Source organism: Aspergillus welwitschiae (genome assembly GCF_003344945.1).
Source record: "Aspergillus welwitschiae strain CBS 139.54b unplaced genomic scaffold BDQ94scaffold_16, whole genome shotgun sequence".
Lineage (NCBI taxonomy): Eukaryota > Fungi > Ascomycota > Eurotiomycetes > Eurotiales > Aspergillaceae > Aspergillus > Aspergillus welwitschiae.
Genome location: NW_020798710.1, coordinates 649,477 through 670,137, shown reverse-complemented (window position 1 = coordinate 670,137; position 20,661 = coordinate 649,477). Strand labels below are relative to the sequence as shown.

The window sequence follows — 20,661 nt, the reverse complement described above, 5'->3', positions numbered from 1 at the left end:
GAGGTTGAGAATTATGATTTCATAAACGTAGCTCTATGTACTATGTGCTCTGTATGCGTCTATATCTAACATGAATAGTAGCTATGCCCGACTTGGGTATAAGATGCTGGTCCCAATACTCCGCAGAAAAACACCAAATCTTGATTCGTAATATCAACCGCTCACCAGGTTGTCCGGAGTAGTCGTCGTGGCAGGGGTGGTCGCGTCCACGTCCGACTTCGAAGGAGCGGCAGATCCCTCTGCAGCAGGGGTGGCCTTTTCAGAAGACTCGTCCGCCTTAGGCTTTTCGTTGCCATCGTTCTTCTTCTTCACAGTAAGTGCGCCCAACTCGACAGCCTCTTCAGGCAGTGGCCGAATGTGTGGCTGGCAGATCCACCAAGGTCTGCCGTACTCGGCAATAGTCGCTTTGGATCCGGTCAGTTCTTGGTTCGGATCCTTCTCAAAGCGTTCCGGGAACTGCTCGTATTCCTTGAGACCCTTCTTGATTGCCTGCTCAACGAGAGCCAGGACATTCTCGAATGCGGGCATATCGCCAGGTCTTGATCTCGCTAGCGCATCACGGACATTGGTATGCACGGAGACCATGGGGCGAAGCAGCTGGAAGAGATGACCCTGCATTACACCAAGACTGGGGGAGGCCGCTCTTTTCGACTTCTCGCGCTTTTGCTTCTTCTTAGGTGGGCCGTCTTCTGCTTCCTCGGTCGTTTCGGTTGTCTGTTCAGATTCCTCTTCCACTGCGTCCGAGGGAAGCCAAAGAGGCTTCCTTTCCGGAACAGGTTGTTCAAGAACGTACTTGTAGATGATGTCCAAGTACCGCCGTAGCATGGCGTCAATCCGATATCCGCCCTTTCCGTCCCTGCCTCGCCAGTATTCCCTTCCTTCACTGCCAACCGGAGGGGGCTTGCTGAAAATTGACGGATCAGACAAGTTGCCTTCCGCACTCATGACACCATCGGCTCCTGTCTCTTCCAGACAACGGTCCAGATCTTCATAGTTCAGGTTGTTGCCGTTCGCGAAGATGACCGTCTCTGGGGGAAGATTATCGCGGAGATAGCGAATGTAGCTCCAATCAGCCAGTCCAGTGTTGTGACCTTTCTGTTCTCTTCTCCGTCCATGCACAGTGATTATGTTTGCACCAGCAGACAAGATCATCTTCGCATATTCGAGCGTTTTCTCTTTCGTTTCCTGAATACGAAACTTGGCAGTGACTGGGATCGAGAGTTCGTTGTGAAGTCGGTTAATCAGCCTGTAAATCAGGTCCCAGTCCTCCTGGAGGAAAGCACCATAGTGACCCCTCTTCGCAATACCTTGGGGACATCCCAGATTGAGATCCACTGCATCGCAATATGGTGCCACATGACGCGCGGCCTCCAAGAAATCATCAGGATCATTGGCGCAGAATTGTACGAATAGAGGCCGATCGAACGAAGGGTTTCCGTCGAGATACGGCGATTCATCCTCGCCTTTGCCGGCGGCAGCGCGAGTAGGGTGGAAGTGCTGTACGCGGACATTCGCTTGCTCACGGAACAAGCGCGCATGGTACATGGGGGAGTATGCGAGAACCTTTTTCTGGTCTTCCGGTGTCATGAACGACCTAGTGAGCATGCGCCACGCCTCCAGGCCGGTTAGTTGAGATCCAAAAAGTACATTCGTAGGGGAACCTACAAACTCAGACCGGTCCACCATAGGTGCAATAATGTACTTCGGGCTTCCAATACTTTCGTAGAACTGTCTTCCAAGGAGCTTCTTTCTCGGTTCAGCAGCAGCAGCTATAGGCGCATTCTGGTCGGCAACGCTTCCTTGCGGAGCGGGCTGTGTCTCCGGGACCGCCATTGTCACGTTTGGGAGTAGAGATTTGGGAATGAAGTGCCCCAGCCAGGGGGGTAAGAACCGTGGGACACGAATCTTTACGAACTAGGTAGTCCTTGTCCCCGAGAGGAGCAATCGAGTGTCGCGATTAGCGGAGGGTATCTGGAGTCTGGAAGTCGCAAACGATGCGGATGGCGGGCGCTTTTTTGCCGACAATAAAGTTAATTCGGAAGGGATCAATGTTGATCCTCTTATCTTATCCGGGGAAAGAACATGCACACGCCACTCAGCTGCCTTTACAATATGCTGATTATTTGTGGTACAAAAGGTCAGATGCTTACATATTTCATGGGCCTGGATTGACTAGGGACCCCTCTTTATTGTCGCCTTTGCGAGGTTTGTTGATACGCATGACTGTCACCAGAAGCAGTCAAACCTGTGCTTTCATAGTACTGCTTACCTAATCTAATGTGAAGCCTTGGCGCCTTCCAATAAAGTGGGTTCAGATAAATAATGAAACCTTCAAAACATTCCCAGGATTTCGATCCCAGGAAGCCCGTGATGAAGAATAGTGTCTAGGATGCGCATGATACCAGGAGTACATGCACGCGCCATTACCTTTGTACTGCATCTCGACGGCAGTTACTGAACCAAGCTGCAGCTAAAATCAACAATGGACTCCACCGGAGCAGGGGGTGAGTTTGTAGCCGTTTTGGGTAGCAAATTGTATTGCTGATAATTATTCCAGTCTCAAATACAATCTCTCTATCTGAGGATGGCGACTACGCCGCGCAATTGAATGGCAAAGATCTAGCCATCCATCTCGACCCGTCATCGCCTGATTTCAAAGAGGTACAGATCGTCAAGCTTAAGGAAATTGCCTCAAAGTTCTTGAAATTCTCAAGATCCAAGCCTGTTCTACCTTCAAGCACGCACTCCTACGCAGGAGTGAGCTCCCCAGGAAGACGTGTGCTTTGTGCCAGTGATTCACGGATCCTGGTCTGGCAATTGGAACCGTTGCAATTGCACGCAGAAATCGAAAGCATCGAGCCTGGTGCTACATACGTCGACTTCGGAGGAGATGAGAACGAGGTTGTTTCTTTCCACGCCTGGAATACGAAAATCACAGTGTTCAAATTGGACTCTGGTCGAAGCCAAATCATCAAAAGTCCCAAATTTTCGAACAGCAATGGCTTCGGATACCGGCCCAAAACTAGGCAATTTGCTGTTCTTCTAAAGCCGGATGCGGTTGATCTATTAACTATTCATGAGTTTCGATCTTACGAGCTTATAGGCCGAGCAGTCTTGCCTACAATAGACGCTCAGGGCCTCAAATGGAGTCCGGACGGGAGATGGATAGCCGTGTGGGATGCTGCGAGTGCGGGCACCAGAGTCCTCATTTTCACGGCTGATGGGCAGCTCTTCAGAACGTATAGTGGCCCTTCGGGCATCGATAGTTCGCTCGACCTCGGTGTTAGAGGGATAGAGTGGAGCCCTGTTACCGGGCAACGCGGTGTGTCAGAGCTTCTGGTCGTTGGAAAAGTTGATGGGACTGTTGACATTCTCAGAACCCGAACAGTATGATTCCCTCGAATGGTTGCTCTATGGAAGGCAAAGCTGACGGATTTAGTTTTCTTGCTCCATCACACTGTCCCATGTATTCCAGATAGAGCAAAATTCCCCCAGTGTCTGGCGGGAACGGTATGCAGCTGACGGAGACCTTGAATATGCCGAAGCGTCAAGCTCCTCTGCGTTTGGTATGCCCGTCGAACCATCCGGGGCGCCCCGGGGCGTGTCGATCATGGCCTTTAGCGCCAGCGGGACTCTTCTGGGCACCGTCGATCCGACGCGACCAAATATTGTTTGGATATGGGATTTGGAGAGCACACCAGTCCTGTTGTCGGCGCTAGTCCACGAGCACACTGTTAGACAGGTCGTGTGGCACCATTCCAAGACGCAGTTACTTATAACCACAGCGAATACCGCCTACGCTGCTGTTCGGTACTGGTCGCCGTACAGCCAGCCGTTTGTTGCGCGCATCCCCGTTCCGCGAAGCGAAACTGGAAGATACGAAGTGAGATGGCTGTCATTTGATGAGGATGATGATTCAAAGTTCTGGTTTGGTACACCGGACGACTTTGTACTTGGTCACCTTGAGAGTGTCGAAGATTCGCCGCAGTTCAAGGTTACCACTACCATTAATGGCAAAGCCAAGGGAAGTAGTTGTGGACCTGGTACGAGCAGATGATCGTTTGCCGTAGAGGAGTGCCACGAACCGCATCCATCCGGCTGAATGATCATATTGCCAGTTGGTCCTCTATACTACCTTACACCTAATGGCTTCAAAGACGGGAATGCTTTTACGAGGGAGATCTTCCTGAGGGAAATCCTATAATGAACTGATACAATACCTGTGTACATAGCGGAAACTATACTTAATCTTAATTATGCCATTGGGTACTACCAATGTATAGCAGTTTCTCATACAATACTTCAGTATACTATCGAACAACCCGCTCCATACAAACAGGGGTAAGCCGATCGACCAATCACAGCGGGTATCGCAGCAGCCAATGCTAACCGAGCGGCACCGACAGCCCAGGGCTTAGGGTTCATCTACACGTGACGCTGAGTCATCCCCCACTCGAATTTCGCACTTGGGCACTCAAACTTCAGACCGTTCGATCTGTTGTGCAGCTCTCCTCCGTCGAACAGCTACATCAGACAGTCAAAATGGTGAGTACCATCAGCCCCGAGTAGACTCGAGTGCAGCAGGGGGAAATGTATCAGTACTAATATTATACGCAGGCTCCTACCAGAAAGAAGTGGTCCAAGGGCAAGGGTACGCTATAATTCCCCGTTTCCATCCTCATCACCATCACCATGAATATCATCCATTCTCCCCCATCGAGTTGAAGAGTCGAAGATCGCCTGTTATTGTATCGATCGAAGAGCAAAAGAAAAGAAATATATATACCCCGATAGCTATGAATGGATATCACACAGACAACGCACAAGATGAAAGAATGCGATCGATCGCGAAAACCGAGCAAATGAAACAGAACAGAGATGACTGACATGGCTTTTTTTCTTCGATTATAGTCAAGGACAAGGCCCAGCACGCCGTCGTCCTCGAGAAGCAGGTCGCTGAGCGTCTCAACAAGGATGTCCAGTCCTACCGTCTGATCACTGTCGCCACTCTGGTCGACCGTCTCAAGATCAACGGCAGCTTGGCCCGCCAGTGCCTTGCTGACCTTGAGGAGAAGGGACAGATCAAGAAGGTTGTTGGTCACTCCAAGATGAACGTCTACAGTATGTTTCCACCCCCACCCTTTAAATCGATCTGGTGTATGTGATGGAATGCTGACGTTGGTGTAATAGCCCGCGCCGTCACCGCCGAGTAAACGTATGACGCTATGAATATTTTTCCTCGCGCGTCGCATTTCTCTTTGTGCAACGATATGATATCACTCGAATGAAAATTCGGAAAGTCGGGCTGGGCGATTTGATGGACATGTCATGTTAGAATATGACTGACTGGAATTCAACCAAAATCTGTTCCAATTGTTTCTTGTAGATGTGTGGTCTTTGCCATGGTCCGATGATGACTGCGTAGCAAATATCTCTGGAGCCATAAATGCGTGTACGCACCAGTAGCGATACCAAAAGGCTGGATATTAAGTCCATATCATTCTTGTCTTTAACTTTCACATGATAATCTTCTAGATAACAAAATACATACAGCGATAACCCCCTCCCTCCCCCACTACTAGCATATACATCTAGATACCCCTATCAATAACTAGCCAACCTACGGTGGTACAAAGGATCTACTTCCCCCCCTTCGCCTTCTCAACCTGCTCCCTGGTAGGCCTCTGCTGCCTAGCAGCCGTACAAAGCTCCCTCTTGACCCCCTCTTCCTCTTCCCTCTTCACAACCTCCTCCAAGCCCACGACCTTCCCCACCTCATAATACTTCTTATGGTTGGCAAAGAACCCCATCCAATGGGCCACGGCCTTATGAATCCTCTGCCTGGCGATCCTAAGATCCTGCTCCCTCCTCACCTTCCTCTCCCCGCTAGTCAACCGCTTCTCCTCCTCGGGATCATCAATTGGGATAAACATCTCCTCGACGCCGCGCATATCAGGCGTGAGATCCTCCTTGAAGCACCCGGTCACGAAGGCGCGCGTGGCATCTCTCCCCGTGAAGAAGTTGTAGTGGCCGCCGGCGCCGTAGACGAGCGGGTTCGCGGACACGTCGTAGATGGTGCCGTTGATGGAGAGGTAGATGGGGAGGGTTGGGTCGGTGCCGTTGTAGAGGGAGAGTTCGGTGGGGGTAAGAATGAGGGGACCTTGCTGGAGGTTTGTTAGTTGGATATACCTTGAGAGAGGGGGGGAAGAGGGGGTATGTACGATGTAGCGGACCAGGACTGGCCAGCGGGTGAACCAGGGTCGGTAGTTCCAGAGGAGGGATTCCGACGAGGTCATGTAGTAGGATAGACCGCAGGAGGCGATTATAAGTGTGACCAGCACACGGATGATATCGAGGACGGAGATGCCATTTTTGGGCGATGGAGATGATTTGGTGGCTTTGGAGGGTTTTGATGTATTGGAGGCTGTTGTTGGTTTTTGGCGTTGGCGGAGTTCGGAGGACATGGTTGTTTGTTGTATCTTATGGTGGGTGAGATAGTTTGTTGTAGAGAATATGGGTTGTTAATTAGCTGTAGGCCATTGGCTTGGGAGACAAGTAGAATGAAGAAGGTAAATATAGTAGTAGTAATGGAAGAAGAGGGATAGGTGGAATGGATGGTTAGGTAAAAGGTAGCTGCTGCTTGGCTTACTACCCTTAGTATTTCCGCGCTCTCCGTTGGCTTGTTTCGGGAGTCGCATGGTGTGACAGGTATAGTGCTTTTATTGAAATTTAAGGGCCAGAGATGCAGCTACAGTCTTGATTTACTTGGGAAGGATAATTGTACAGATCATAATTCTTGCATTGTTTGAATGAATATCCTGACAAAAGCATAAAGCTGCTGGGCGATCAGTAGCCAGCTGCTTCAGTGCCATGTCCATAATAATCCTGCACGCCGACGAGCAAGTCTCAGTCTATTATTCCACCTGACTTTATATCCAAGGGTACGTGCTTCTGAAGAGAACCTATAACTTTAATCCAGTTAGCCAAGATCAACTACTAGATAATTGCAGAAGTAAAGGCATTTCAATCTCGTCAGACATCCAAGGAAGTATTGCGCACAGAGCACGTCTAGAATGGGTTCTCGCGACGGCTAGCGTGGAAACTGCGAATGTAGGAAAAGTTTTCATCATCGAGATTGGGGGAGGGAGAATTGATTGAAGCATGTGCAATGAAATTTGGCGAACTTACCATGAGAAATTGATGATAGAAATATACCTGTAGTATTGCCGCTTCACAGTTAGTACTGGTATAGCCAGTCGCGAAATCTTCAATCCATTTTTGAAGTCGCAAAAGGCGCTCAAGCTCCACAACTGGTGATGAGAGAAAAGCAAGCGAAGAAAAGAATTTCGAGATGAATTTATCTTGCGCGGGAAGAAAGTTCCGCCGGGCGGGTCCTGCTCACTTCTCTGCCTTGATGCCTTACTACCAGAACTACTGCGGGCCGAATATTTACTTGATAGAATGTCACATTATGGTATTGGCTATCTACTCGGATATTATACTATCAAAGTACCAGCCTCAGTCTCGATGTCATCAAGAAAAAGCGTGAAATCTACCAGAGCTTCACAGATTCTCGACGTCGCAAGTTAGAGGGCTTATCCGAGTCGCCATGCCATCCCGAACCGTGCCTCAATACTCCCTGCTAAGCCCCAAACAGAGGGACGATGAAACAGAACAAAAAACAAATCAACCTCGCCAATGCAGGTGAAATCGGTCTTTCACTCCTCGGTAACTACTCCGGGCCCCTCTTGATCCTGTTCCCAGCTGCGGGAGAACACATCATTCAGAGCTTCCTGGAAGGTACGACAATTCATATCGATCAGACCCTTTTTATCCTTGGACTCGGGGTTTCGGATCACGGAAACAAGACAAAGGTACCTAACATCTGTTAGTATCGTCAAAGGATAGGCAGCTCGACAACATACTTATTCATCTCCATCAGGTGGATCATTGTGTCATCGTGCAAAACAGCGTGACTTTCTGCCTCCTGATTCTGTTCGCCCTTGGCCTTGCGGTCGGGGTGATCCCAGGAGTACAATTCCGAAATGTCCACAATAACGTCAATGTAGTCGGAGCACATCTCATAGCAGGACATGTCTACCGGACGGGTGTCAGACGCAATGTAGATCTTGCTCAGAACGTCGAAAAGATAGGTCTTTTCGAATCCGCAGTTGTTGGACAAGGTATTGATCAAATTCTCCAGCGTAGAAAGGTTGGGAATGAGTTTCTGAATGACCTTGCTAAAGGCCTCAAAAACGGAGTAGTCGTAGATCGAGGTTAGGTAGTAATGAACTGGAGCATTTTCGTACCCAGCGTCACTGAGTTCGTCCGAAATGAGTTGGACGATATCCTGGAAAGTGTCCGTGCGGTATTCATCGGTGATCCCGTCGACCTTGTGGATAAAGACCTCGATGTTGATGTTTGGATAGTACTGCTGAACGGTCAAGATCGTGCGATTAAGACGCGCCACCGATTCCATGTAATCGTCTTGAGCGTCAATAACCCACACCAGCGCACCCAAGCTTCCGAAGATGCTTTCCAGATCGAAAGACGGCTCCAGATACTCCAGCTGGCCAGGGAAATCCCAGACCTGAAAGTCCATGAACGAGCTGTTTGCTTGTGTTAGTCCAGTGACGATCGTAGAGAACCTGCATACTCACTGAATGGAATCCTTCTGGATGCGGGTCGTGGACTCTAGGAAAAGGGTTTCATTGGGCGGCATTTTATGAAAGACTACACTAGCGATCGATGACTTGCCGCTCCTAGGTAATGTTAGGATACTGCTCCGTATCAGTCACGGTCAGGGACAGCTTACCGACGCAGGCCCATCAGCATCAGACGAGGCTTAGCATCCTGGGGTTTATTGGCCTCAGCGGCGGGCTGCTCCATAGACTGGGTGGTTCCCTGTAGGATATTCTCAAGCATTAGCTGTGCATCAGACTTTGGGGCTGCAGTGCTCTGGCTTGGGGTCTGTTTGGATGCGCTCCCCCAACCAGGTTCAACCTCACGAGGTAACTCCATGATGACCAAGCGCGTGAGAAGATTTCAGCAAAGACAGCAAAGAGCAGATAAAACAAAGGCCCAGAAGGTATCTAGACCTCTTCAACAACATGAAATAAATGCGTGAATACAGGTCACGTGCCCCGAGCTCGAATGTGATGAGAACGTGAAAAACACCTGGGACTCGCCGAGCATGTTTGACACGTGCATAGACTCGTACAAAACAGAATTGATTGCTCTGGGTGTATCCGAGCACAGAAAACAACTCATTCCGGGTTGAGCCAGTCGGACGTTGGAGGCCATCTGCAGAAAGCTCACACAACACAGAGTACATTTGACGCGCAGGCAACAGCAGCGACAGAGAAAACAGAGCCAATCTGGGCCAAGCAGTCCAGCACAGCACTCAGAAGACACCTTATTGACTCCCAGAGCTTGACAGACGGTGCAGGCTTATCTGCAGATAAGAGAGAGGGGCATTGGAAGGTTCCTTACATCCATGGCTTCAGATTCGGTTCAACCCTCGTACTATTTCAGAGACGATGCTTTCCACCTAAGAAATCAGCTCAGCAAACGCCAGAAGAAGCTCCAACAACCAAAAGACTTGGCAAAGACTTACCACAAGTTCAATGTCTCACACGATACGATGATATGAGATGAGGAAGAGGACGTGTTTGAGGAGACTGAAGTCAAGCACCTTGAAGCCAAACGAGAGACAGTGAAGTATGAAACGCAGTGTTTGCAATCTCCGCACAAGAACCCTGGAAAGATGATCGGCGGAGCAACCAGGATATGTGCAGAGTGAGCTGAGGGTGGCTTGTTGCACAGGAACGGATGGGAATAAGGAAGGCTCAGCAGAGTGTGAAGTGCATGGCTGGCGAATGATCACTCAATCAAAAGAGGAAAGGAGTCACGGGATGGGAGGCTCAAGACGAGTCTTTCGCGATAACAATAATATCAGACCAAAGAGGATGTATAGGTGGGGAGGCACGGGGCAGAACAGGCTGGATTGGAGGGCTTGCACAGGAACTTGAAGGAGACGTGATGCTAAGAACACATACAGATGGTGCAATGGGAGTGGCTTATACTCAGCAGAAGTCTCAATGCCTGACAGTGCGTTCCTGGATTGCCAATCACAGTGGATGGAGCTGGAGGACAGTGAAAGAGATGCGGTGCGTCCAATGCGATAAGCGCGGGAGGTGCGGCTTGGCACGGAGAGATGCTTCTCTCCGCCTTTGTGCGATCCTTTCCGCATCCCCAACCACTTCCGGGGCAGTTATCTCATTCTACTGGTGGACAGCTGTTAAGCTTGCAGCTGTGATATCAACATGAATATCTTCATGCTGAGATACGCAATACAGGGTAATTTCTACAACATGTGGTAATCTGCACTGGAAAGATGCCATGACAGCGCGGTGCACATATTGGGCGGCCATTTCGAAGGCAACCATGAACTTGGGAATAGAATTCCATGGCGGCATTGACAGAAGGTGATTAATTATTTGACCCATAAGAAGGGCCAAGAGCTGCATAATTCTGCAGACTTGAACGGGGAATAAGTGCGGTCGATATGTGCAATCGGCGTGCATGGCAACCTGTTAACCACACCTATCTAAACCATGGGGACGAGTTTGGGTTACGACTGGAATGAATGGAGAATCACCCTGGAAATCAACATAATCATCTTGAGTTCGAGTCTCGTTGAAGTGATTGGGTAAACAAGTTCACGGCTTACGTCCACAATTCCCTTGATGTACATAGAATATGGAGATAAGTAGTAGCCAGTTAGGACTCCAATAGTAGCAAAAACCGCCCAAAGGACCCTGAAGGAATGATCCACCGAGCACCAAATGAACCTCAAATCGTAAATTAAAGCAGGCGCAGCAAATGGAAATGGAGAAAATCCCCGCGAAAAACCATCGAAACGGGCTCGGGGTTCATTGCCGCCTGTTCATTGGCTCCCCTCGACCAGACCGCCTGCTGGCGTCATCACCGCCTGTCCGGCCGTTGCGCCCATTGTCTCTCATTCATTTATTAGTCGGGCAGGCTCGCTCTTCGCCGTCTACCCTGTCGTTGACTCTGTCCCTCAAGTCCTGCCAGGTGCTTCACTGCGGACTGCCTTTCCAATGACAACTCTGGTCCCCCGTGAGCCTTACTCCCAGGAGGAGCTGGACCGGCTCTATCCTCGGGACTTGAAACTCCAATTGGTGCAAGTGGTATGTGCCGGCAAATCAACCCCCCAATCGCCCAAGCAGGACGCTGGCTAATGCGTGTTTTAGTTTCTCCGCCATGGTGAGAACTATATAAATTTTACATATGTTCTACTATATTGGTGATCTAATCTGCTCTTCAGGAGAACGTACGCCCGTCTCTTCGCGTTTTCAGAATGTATGCGGCCAATCCCCCCCCAAGGTTATCTTCAGGCTAATATTGTTTAGGCAGGACTCGCTCCATGTAATCCTTCCTCCGAAACCTAACAAATACTTCTGATTGTTCTCCGCTGATTCGTTCTTTCCTACAAAGACTGGCCGTACTGCAATGTTGCTCGACAGATGATTCAAATGGCCGCCAGTAACAAAGACATCACATCGTGGAACGGGTTCCAATGGCGGAGAAAGACCGAGGCTTTTGGCGACAAGGACCAGTCCGTGGTTGCAGTCGGAGCAACCGGTGACATAGAAGGCATCTGGCAAGTTGGAACTCAGCGTTAAACTTTCAGGAGGTCCTGCTGACTGAGTCCCAGCCAACACGGTGAGCTGACAGACAAAGGACGGGAGACCACCTTTGCCCTAGGCCAGCGTCTGCGGCACTTGTATGTCGACCAGCTCGGTTTCATGCCCAAGATTAAATCCGACACCGAGGATATGTATCTTCGTGCCACCCCCATTCCCCGTGCTCTCGAGTCCCTCCAACAAGCTTTCTGGGGCATGTATCCCGCCAGCGCCCGCACCCAGGACTTTCCACCCCCGGTGATCGTTGCACGCGCTGTATCAGAGGAGACACTCTTCCCGAATGAAGGAAACTGCCGCCGCTTCAGGCAACTTGCTAGACTCTTTGCAAACAAAGCAGCACTCAAATGTACGTCCTTTAATCCCGGATTCCCCAGTCCAATGCACCCCATCATGCAATAGCAGACGCGCAGCATAGAACAAAGAATAACCATTTAAACCTCCAGGGAACACCTCCGATGAGATGGACTACATCAACAAACGTATCTCAAAATGGATGCCCGAAAGCTCCCCCCGATTCGCAGTAGACGGCCACCCTCAACTGTGCGGAATCAACGACACCATCAACGCCACCGACGCCCACGGCCCCGCAACCAAGCTCCCCTCCGAATTCTACGACCGCAAACTCAGAGACTACATCGACCAAATCTCCGTCGACGAATGGTTCACTGGCTACACCGAGAGCAACGAATACCGCAAACTCGGTATCGGCGCTCTCCTCGGCGACGTTGTCGACCGCATGGTCAGCACCGCCGTTGACGGCGGCTGGCGCAGCGAGTCCTCTGCCTCGGGCTCCTCCCCAACCAACGGCAAAGCCATCAAATTCGCCATGAGCGGCTGCCACGACACCACCCTCGCTGCCATCCTCACCAGCACGGGCGCCTTCGACGGGAAATGGCCTCCTTTCACCTCCTCCGTAGCCATCGAGCTCTTCTCCAAAGCCGACCAAGATCAAGCACAAGCAGCACCCACCGCTGGTGACGCCGCTCAGAAGAAGGGTCTCTTCTCCTTCCTAACTGGCTCCTCTTCTTCCAGCACCAGCACCACTACCCCTCCTCAACCCTCCGAAACAGCCCGTGTCCCTCTGTCCTCTCTTCCAGAATCATCCAAAGAATCCCTCCGCTCCCACTACGTCCGCATCAGATACAATGACCGTCCTGTCCGGATCCCCGGCTGCGCTGCTAAGGCTGAGAATCATCTCCCTGGCGACGAGAGCTTCTGTACGCTGGAAGCGTTCAAAGAGATCGTGGACAAGTTCACTCCCCAGGACTGGAGGTCCGAGTGCCTGCAGAATCTGGGTGAGGGGTTGTATGGTAAGAATGATGCGGAGAAGTCGATTGCTGGGTTCTAGAGCTTACGGAGACTAATCATTGTCTATTGGGGTGTGTATGCAAGCTGGATTCTCTCTGTAACTAGTTCTTTTTCTTTCCTTGGCCACTATTTTGAGATGGGGAGATTGGTTGATTTGCTCTAATAGATATAAATACTTACTATGGTCCTTTGAAGACATAAGACATATGCAGTATTGGGCTACTTTGCCTTCAAGTTGTGTTGATAATCTAGTCTTCTGCAACTAATATACCAGGCCGTAGCCAAGCGGTACTAATAATAGTACTAATACATCTGATAATATGTTCGAAAGTTATTTACTCTAATAAGATATTATCCCTTATCTCCACACTCTACTATTTACTGCCCACCCTTGGCAGCACCACCATCATTCCGCTTCCTAGCATAATGCTCTTTCTTAATCCGCTCCCCCTCACTATCACTTCCACTCGTGCTCCACCCACTTTCACTCTCACTCGCACTCCAAATCGACTTCGACTTAGCACCTGCCCCTTCCGACTTCTCAACCTCCATCTCCTCAACAGCAGCAGCAGGAATCTGCTTATGTTTCTCCTGCTTCTGCTTCTTCGCCTTCTGCCGATTCTGCGCGATCTGCTTAGCAGCCTCTTTCCGCTGCTCGGCTTTCTCCTCGCCCGCGCGTTCCTGGAGATCGAACAGTTTCTCGACGGCAGGCGCGTAAGCCTGGGCAATGGGCATATCGCGGACGCGAATACGCATGTAATCGAAGGCCGCGACGATAGGCACGGTAATCTTAGGGCGGCTGGTGACTTTGATGTCGCCGAACATTTGGTTACGGGTGGTGTTGTTCTGTTGGGGCTCGTCGTCCGGGACGTCGAGCCCGACTTGGCCGACGTGTTGGTTGGGTTCAGCGGCGGGTTTGTTGGCCGTGCGGGAGGGGGCTTCTTCGACTCGGGCGAGCTTTTGGTAGCGTTGGCTGAAGTGTGTGAGGAGGATGGCGCGGGCGTTCATGAGACGGCCTACTTCGAGGGCTTCGGAGAGGGTGGAGTGTTTCTTGGCGATGGCGGACACGGCCATGTCGTCTTGGAAGGTGGCTTCGTGGATCAAGACGGTGGAGTTGCGGCCGATGGTGGCGAAGCCGGCGGAGGGACGGCAGTCGCCGGAGAAGGAGATCTTGAAGCCGTCTGGGAAGACGAGGGAGACGGCCATGGCGCCACGGCAGTGGGAGACACGGGTGGTGAGGAGGTCGGAGAGCCCGGTGGCTTCGCGGAGGAGAGAGGTGAGGGGGGATGATTGGTCGTGGAAGCTGAGGCTGGTGGTCGCGGGTCTGGTGGCCTCAAGTTGATGACCGGGATAGGAGCCGTCTCCACGGCAGTGACGGTAGACGAACTGGGTTCGGATGTTGCCTTGGTGGAGGTAGGGGGAGGCACTCAAAGGAATCACCTTGCCGAAACCGTAGTTCTCGACAGCGGCGTATTCTTCTAGCCAGCCCGTCATCATTTGTTCGGAGACAACGAACAGCCGCTTTTCCTTGAGGATCTTGGACATGTCCATCTCGACCTCATCCGTCTGCGGAATTCCCTCGGGGTAGTTCTCCTGGAACCAAGCTTTGATGGCAGAAGCGGTGCCGAGATGGTGGTCGGCGTGGAGGTGACTGATCCAGATCATCCGCAGATTCTGCAGGACTTCACGCAGCTTCTCAGGTGAGAAGACACGCTTCAACTGACCAAGAGTGTTCTCACCGCAGTCGAGCAAGTAGTATCCGTATCCGGGCACGTTAAGAAGAGTGGCGGAGACGTTGCGGTACTTGGATGGTGCGGATGACCCAGTGCCCAGGGTGATAATCTCCACGTTGGCTCCTGGAAGATCTTTTTGGAAGCTCTCAAGCTTCTTCGTGAACGCTTCTTTCTTGACACGCTTGCGGATGGTGCTCAGGCGCTGTTCGATGGCCCAAGGCATCTGTCGCTGCACTTGTGCGGGCTCGAAGTGCGGCTCCACTTCAGAGTAATTGAGCGCAAAGTTAGGCTCCATGTCGATGATGACACCGGGCGCCACTGGTTGCAAGGCAACGGCTTTCGTTGTATCTGTTGTAGGCTCTGCAGTTCTAGTGCCGGGCTGCGGAAGGGTCACATTGTCATGAACAAGAGTCGGGTAGTTGTCAGGTCTCAGCAAGCCCATTCGCGTTGTCGAGGTTGCAATGCTCTTCATAGACAGGTAGTTGGGACAATAATCCGAGCTGGACACAGTATGTTCGCACTTGGAGAATCTCGCCACAAACTCGTGGAGCCGTGGATGATCACCCACTCCCGGACCCAAAATCCACAGGAAGGTCTGCAGTCCGGTAGTAACGGCAGGGGAGTTCCACTCGGGCCGATTCACCAGGTCGTCGACATGTGCTGGGGTGGGCAAATCGATAATTGCCATTCCCTTACCCAGTCGCGATGGACCCAAAACCATGTCAGGAGTAACGATCTTGCCATCTTGCGATGTCACGCTCTCTCCCCTGGTCAACTTCGCATAGTCTGGTCCCTTGCGAACATTCAGCTCTTGAGCCTTCTTCGGGTCGAACTTTCCCCGGACATCGTGGTTCCGGATGATATAGGAAACCGATTCCTGACACCAGGTAGTATGAGGGATCTTCTCGACGGCCGCACCGGGCCACGGTTGGCGTACGAGGACCGTGATATCAGGGAGCGGCTCATTGCTTCCCGGGGCAGGTCCCTTGTATTGCTCAAGGTCTTTGGTGACGGGGTTACGAACGAACATCGCGGCCGGCATCTTCACATCCGCCAACTTGGTCTCGTGCAGAGCATCCAGTCTCCAGTTCGAATTGAACATGTCCGTGATCACAGACTGCCTGATGACTTGATCCCGGGTTCGTGCATCGATAGGCTCCGACGCATTGTTGGTCTCTTCAAACTCATCGAGGCTCCGCTTCCTGGGGCTCATTGAGCGGACCTGCGACGTCGCCTGCAGGTGCGGGACGGGGGAAGACCTGATAGGCATAGCCCAGACCTTGATGTTGCTGTCCGACCATGTAGGCTGTTCGCAAGGGTCCTCCGCTCCGAGACGATCGGGTTTCGACATGCCCTCCGAATCATATTCCCGCGTGAACACCGGTGTACCCTTGCGAAAGACGAACCTCCGTGCGGTGGCTAGGGTGTGTGTGAGGTTTCTGCCTCCGTGGATTGTCAGAGTTCCTCGTTGCGGCACCAGCTGTCCGTCGTGAACCGCGTATGACATTCCATGCTCCTTTTTGGAAGTCGCATTGGCCTGTCCACTTTCTTTGGAGCGTTCCTCTTTCTCCCGCGCAAGAAGTTCCAAAGCATTGTTCGAGCTGGCTATCCCATCAGCCAGCGTAAGGATGACGCCAATCAAGCCTCCAGTGTTGCCCCATTGTATCTGGCCGGTGAGGAAGACGTCGGTCAGATAGGTTATTTTAATGCCACGCTCCGTACATGCGCGCTGAGTGCCCTCCGACAGTTGACCGAAGAAGTAACGCTTGTCCGGAAAGTGAAGAAGGACCGTAGTGCCTGGGGTATCGGCCGTGGGCGTGGTCAGGATTTCGTAGTAGAACTTCATTGGGGGATTGCCCGTCGGTGGTGTCGGCGGAGGACCAAATCCTGATGTCTGAAAAGCCTTGGGATTGTAGAGGAGGAAATTCTGTCCGCGTCGGAAAGGTAGTCGAGGGGCAGGCAGTAGATAAGTGCCCGGCTCCACTGAATGGCGACTCTGAGAATTTTTGATGGACGCTGACGGCCCACGCTTCGGGACAAAATCGCGCTTCTGGGATATAGCCTTTTTCTGATAGCTCCGAAAATCTCGAGGGATCGTAGTTCGGAGGAGGACTGGCGAGGGACGTCTGGGAGCGACGGCAACTCCGCGAAAAACACTGGCGAGTAGCGCCGCGGACCGCAGAAGGGAAGCCAACTTGATGGGACAGGGGATGCAGTTGGGTTAGGATAAATGAAAGCAGTGTCAACGGTCCGTCATCTCATACAAATCATGGAAGAAAAAGCAAGATAAAAGAGATGGTTGGAGATGAGAGGTTGTCAATTGACTTGGATGAGTCGCAGAGCTTCTCCGCCCGGCAACTTTTTCTCGGGCCTCTGCGGCGAGACGATCGCCACTGTCACCCACCACTGCTATCGTTCACATCAAGCCATGCAGCTCCTCGGCGCCAAATAGTAGTCTTCCTCTGGTGATCTACGTGATACAATCTATACAAAAGGTTCGCAGATTTTTAAGGTCATTCAACTTTTGATATGGAGTTAATTTGTATCTTGATGTTGTTCCCTAATAGCCAGTCCGGACAATCCATAATTCCAAGCTCCCAAATTCCAATCCCAAAAGCCTTCCCTCATCCAGACACCAGAAGCCATTCCGTCGAACCCCTGAAAAGATAGGGAAAAGAAAAGAAAAAGAAAAGACGAGCAGCAATAGAAAGAATAAGCGTAGACAGAAATAAGCCACGTCGTGGGCAGAAGTATATAAACACAAGATCATTGACAAAGGAAAGACGTTGGTGTCTACATGGCAGGTTCAATAGTATTTCGAACCACTAGCGAGAAGGTAGATAGGCAAAAAAACGAAGAATCAGCTTTACAGTACTTATAAGGCTCGAAAGTGCGCGACATGGGGAATCATGAAAGATGAGCAGTCATCATGGACACGCGCTCGAAAGCGGCTTCCATGCTGTGGCAGAGATGAGCAAATTGTTGGGCACTGTCCTTGACCTCGCCCTCGACAACAAGCTCAAACGTCGACTTTCCGGTAGCGATACCACCGAAAGCACGCACAGATCCTTGCGATGTAGGGGCGGCAGGCATATCGGCAAAGAGGGCGAAGGCAGGGTCCGACTCGTCCATCACGACATCAGGGTTCTCAACGCCAATGTCCGACTTGTGCTCGGTTTCGGCAACAGGGGGCATAGAGGCGAGAACAGGAGCCTCGTCCTTGGCGCTGGCAACGCTGGGAAGGCAAGAGTCCACGATGCTGGAGGTCTTTCCAGAGAGAGACTCGGTGTCAATAACGGGCTCAGGGACTTCCAGAACGGCGAACACGGAGGCATTGCCGTAGTTCATGTCAATACCCGAGTTCCAGCCACCGTTGTTCATACCCATGGCTGAGACATCGAGTCCCTGGTTAGGAACCATGACCATACCAACCGGAGGAGCCTGCTGCATAGGCGGTTGCGTCATGGCGGGAGCTTGCTGCTGGGGCGGCTGCTGCTGAGGTTGGGCCTGTTGCGGGTGCTGAGGGTGCTGGTGGTGCTGAGGGTGGGGCTGCGACTGCACTTGGCTCGGCAGGGGAAGACCGTTGGGGCCCATCTCGTCCAGGAACTGAGAGAAGTGAGGGGACGACAGGAGCATGCGGGCGAGGTCGGTGAGACGAGCGTTCTCCTCAAAGAGGGAACGGTTCTGCAGACGCAGTTCGTGGGCTTCGTTGGTCTTGGCGGCAACCTCGCTCTCGAGCTGACCAATGTATTCTAGATAACGAGTCAGTTACTTCATGTTCAGGCCATTACACCAACAACCATTGGATCCATACCCTTTCTGCGAGACCGGAAAGCACGAGCGGAAACCTTGTTCCGGAGCTGACGACGTTCCTTACTGCTGAGCTTCTTTCCTTCTTCGCTGGCCAAGAGTCTCTCATCCTCATCCATATCCTGCTCCTCCTTCTTGGCCTTGGCCATCTGAGGCAGGAGGGAAGGGGGAGAGGGGGAGTCGTCAGGCGAGTTCAATGCAGACTGGCGCATCTGCTGCAAGAGGCGGGAGATGCGTTCCTCAACAGCGGGGTTGGAGGGGCGAGGGGTCTGGCTGTGGGGGGCTCCGTTGTGGTGCATGTGCTCGTCCATACGGCGCTGTTGCTGAAGGTGCTGCTGGCGAAGGTACTCATTGTGCTTCTGCTGCTGAGCGGCCTTGGCCATGGCAGCCTGCTGCTGGTGCATACCCGGATACATGCGTCCGACTTGAGTGGAGGGACCCATGGAGGCCACCTCATGGCCGCCCAAAGCGTTGGGGTCGACGAACTGACTCTTGTTGCTCGGGTTGGGGGAAATGAAGTAGGCAGGAACCGATCCCATGTTGTCGGACTCCAGGTCCATATCCGAGGTGTTGCGAGTCGGGGGGCTGTTGAAATCCATGGGAGGCTCTTCGCGCTTGAGTTGGCTGCTAGGGTAGAGGTCTGCGCCCATGGGGAAACCGGGACTCGGGGCACCATATCCCATTCCGTTCATGTGGTTGAAAGTCATGGCATGAGCCAGGGCACCTGGAGGCAGGCCGGTCTGCTGCTTGTGTTCATCATACTGGTGACTGGGACCCTGGAATGCGACCGGGGCTTGTTGACTTGTTGTCGAAGCAAAACCAGCACTTCGTACATCGCCAGCGTTGAACTCGGTGCTTGGTAGGGTGGGTTGAGCAGCCAGGGCGGTCTTTGCGCGGGCGGGCTCTGCGGAGGTGTATGCTAGTTGATCGAGGTCGAGGAAAGACTCGATGTCCTGGTCAAAGGAAGATGGCGCAACCGCCGGATGCTCTGCCAATGTAGCCATGGTAATGATGATGATGTGTAGATGAAAAGCTGTTCGAGTAGCGCGACCTGATAGACGAGAGCGGAGACCAGCGCGATTTGGTCAAGTGCACGGTCGGAGCAGAGAAAGGGGTGGTGTGGATTTGATAACGAGAGACGATGAGAGGGTGATGTTGATCCGAGGTAGAAAGGGGTGAGAGAGAATCGATGCAGGAGGGTTACTAGTAAGCAATGAAGCAGAGTGGTCTATGAGGGATATCGAAAAGACAATACACGTAACGATAGCGTTGGAGAGGGAAAAGTGAAAAACAGAAAGGAGGATTTAGATGGGTGAATATGGGATAATAGTGATAGTAGGAGGAGTGATTGATGGAGAGGAGGAAGAGGAGACGATGGATAAAATGGGAGGGAGGGATCGACCAAGGTTGGCGGACGGGAGTTAATGAGGGAGGGATAGCGTTACAAGACCGAGTGGGCAGAGCAGCAGCAGCAACACAGCAGAGCGAAGAGACCAGATGGGCAACTCTTCTCCACGCCAGGAATAGAAATCCACCCAGAATTTCAGGTAGCTAAAAAGGCTTGCGCGTCCTCTGGCTGACTCAGCGGCTACTGGGTCCCGCCCCACCTCAACTCCATTGAAGATTGGTTGGCCCCTTGAGCACTAAGGCAAGTTCAGTGGGTTAGGGCTTCCGGGGAGCAGCACCCTACTCCACTGCTGGTTACTAGGGGGGAATCCACTCTCTCCCTCCCTCCCTGAGTTACTTGGGTAGTTCGGGCTTAGTCGCACCGGTTTTCGCCCGTCTCCTCTACTCCAAGCAGGAACGCTGAATGCTACCAAACAGAATACAGGATTAATTCTACAGTTGGTGCAATCAGGAGATCGTCGATAAGATCCCCGGGCCTTGTTTACTTTTCACTGTGTATACTCCCTCCCCCCCTTGACAGGTGTGGGATTGACCGTATCGGCCAACTCTCACCAGCCAGCATACACTCTACAGTAGTACACATCCCTTGTGCAGACAAGAAGCATGTAGGCCAACCTAATGGAGTCCTTCCCTCCGCACAACTTTGTGTCGGGTGACTTTGGACGAGAATGGGA

The 20,661-nt window shown here is 51.9% G+C and overlaps 7 protein-coding genes across 7 annotated transcripts; 2 read left to right on the top strand and 5 right to left on the bottom strand.

The window, feature by feature from the left end:
• Window positions 1-30: 30 nt before the first annotated feature.
• On the bottom strand, window positions 31-1,973 carry BDQ94DRAFT_35083 (tRNA-dihydrouridine synthase family protein). The gene is made up of 2 exons (XM_026775557.1): window positions 1,666-1,973; window positions 31-1,614 (listed from the first exon to the last, which is right to left on the bottom strand). The coding sequence occupies exons 1-2, from the start codon at window positions 1,831-1,833 to the stop codon at window positions 154-156; spliced, it is 1,629 nt and encodes a 542-aa protein (XP_026626397.1). The 5' UTR covers window positions 1,834-1,973; the 3' UTR covers window positions 31-153.
• A 509-nt stretch (window positions 1,974-2,482) lies between these two features.
• Window positions 2,483-5,213, top strand: BDQ94DRAFT_178866 (WD40 domain protein; the record flags this gene model as incomplete). The annotated part of the gene is made up of 5 exons (XM_026773223.1): window positions 2,483-2,504; window positions 2,558-3,387; window positions 3,440-4,043; window positions 4,912-5,121; window positions 5,191-5,213. 5 exons carry the CDS (start codon window positions 2,483-2,485, stop codon window positions 5,211-5,213), a joined length of 1,689 nt encoding a protein of 562 aa, XP_026626396.1.
• Window positions 5,214-5,445: 232 nt separating this feature from the next.
• On the bottom strand, window positions 5,446-6,633 carry BDQ94DRAFT_35072 (putative heme/steroid binding domain protein). The gene is made up of 2 exons (XM_026775556.1): window positions 6,222-6,633; window positions 5,446-6,164 (listed from the first exon to the last, which is right to left on the bottom strand). The coding sequence occupies exons 1-2, from the start codon at window positions 6,462-6,464 to the stop codon at window positions 5,640-5,642; spliced, it is 768 nt and encodes a 255-aa protein (XP_026626395.1). The 5' UTR covers window positions 6,465-6,633; the 3' UTR covers window positions 5,446-5,639.
• An 830-nt stretch (window positions 6,634-7,463) lies between these two features.
• On the bottom strand, window positions 7,464-9,075 carry BDQ94DRAFT_144035 (GTR/RAG family Ras-related GTP-binding protein). Its single transcript, XM_026766375.1, has 4 exons — window positions 8,816-9,075; window positions 8,661-8,762; window positions 7,926-8,609; window positions 7,464-7,878 (listed from the first exon to the last, which is right to left on the bottom strand). Exons 1-4 carry the CDS (start codon window positions 9,019-9,021, stop codon window positions 7,719-7,721), a joined length of 1,152 nt encoding a protein of 383 aa, XP_026626394.1. The 5' UTR covers window positions 9,022-9,075; the 3' UTR covers window positions 7,464-7,718.
• A 1,927-nt stretch (window positions 9,076-11,002) lies between these two features.
• Window positions 11,003-13,279, top strand: BDQ94DRAFT_144032 (putative acid phosphatase). Its single transcript, XM_026766374.1, has 7 exons — window positions 11,003-11,213; window positions 11,277-11,289; window positions 11,351-11,385; window positions 11,436-11,451; window positions 11,521-11,686; window positions 11,741-12,075; window positions 12,173-13,279. Exons 1-7 carry the CDS (start codon window positions 11,124-11,126, stop codon window positions 13,075-13,077), a joined length of 1,560 nt encoding a protein of 519 aa, XP_026626393.1. The 5' UTR covers window positions 11,003-11,123; the 3' UTR covers window positions 13,078-13,279.
• A 136-nt stretch (window positions 13,280-13,415) lies between these two features.
• Window positions 13,416-17,355, bottom strand: BDQ94DRAFT_159600 (ribonuclease Z; the record flags this gene model as incomplete). The annotated part of the gene is made up of 3 exons (XM_026769091.1): window positions 13,416-16,766; window positions 16,809-16,964; window positions 17,293-17,355. The coding sequence occupies 3 exons, from the start codon at window positions 17,353-17,355 to the stop codon at window positions 13,416-13,418; spliced, it is 3,570 nt and encodes a 1,189-aa protein (XP_026626392.1).
• BDQ94DRAFT_35027 (bZIP transcription factor) lies at window positions 17,282-19,987 on the bottom strand. The gene is made up of 2 exons (XM_026775555.1): window positions 18,585-19,987; window positions 17,282-18,522 (listed from the first exon to the last, which is right to left on the bottom strand). Exons 1-2 carry the CDS (start codon window positions 19,582-19,584, stop codon window positions 17,678-17,680), a joined length of 1,845 nt encoding a protein of 614 aa, XP_026626391.1. The 5' UTR covers window positions 19,585-19,987; the 3' UTR covers window positions 17,282-17,677.
• Between the last annotated feature and the right edge of the window lie 674 nt (window positions 19,988-20,661).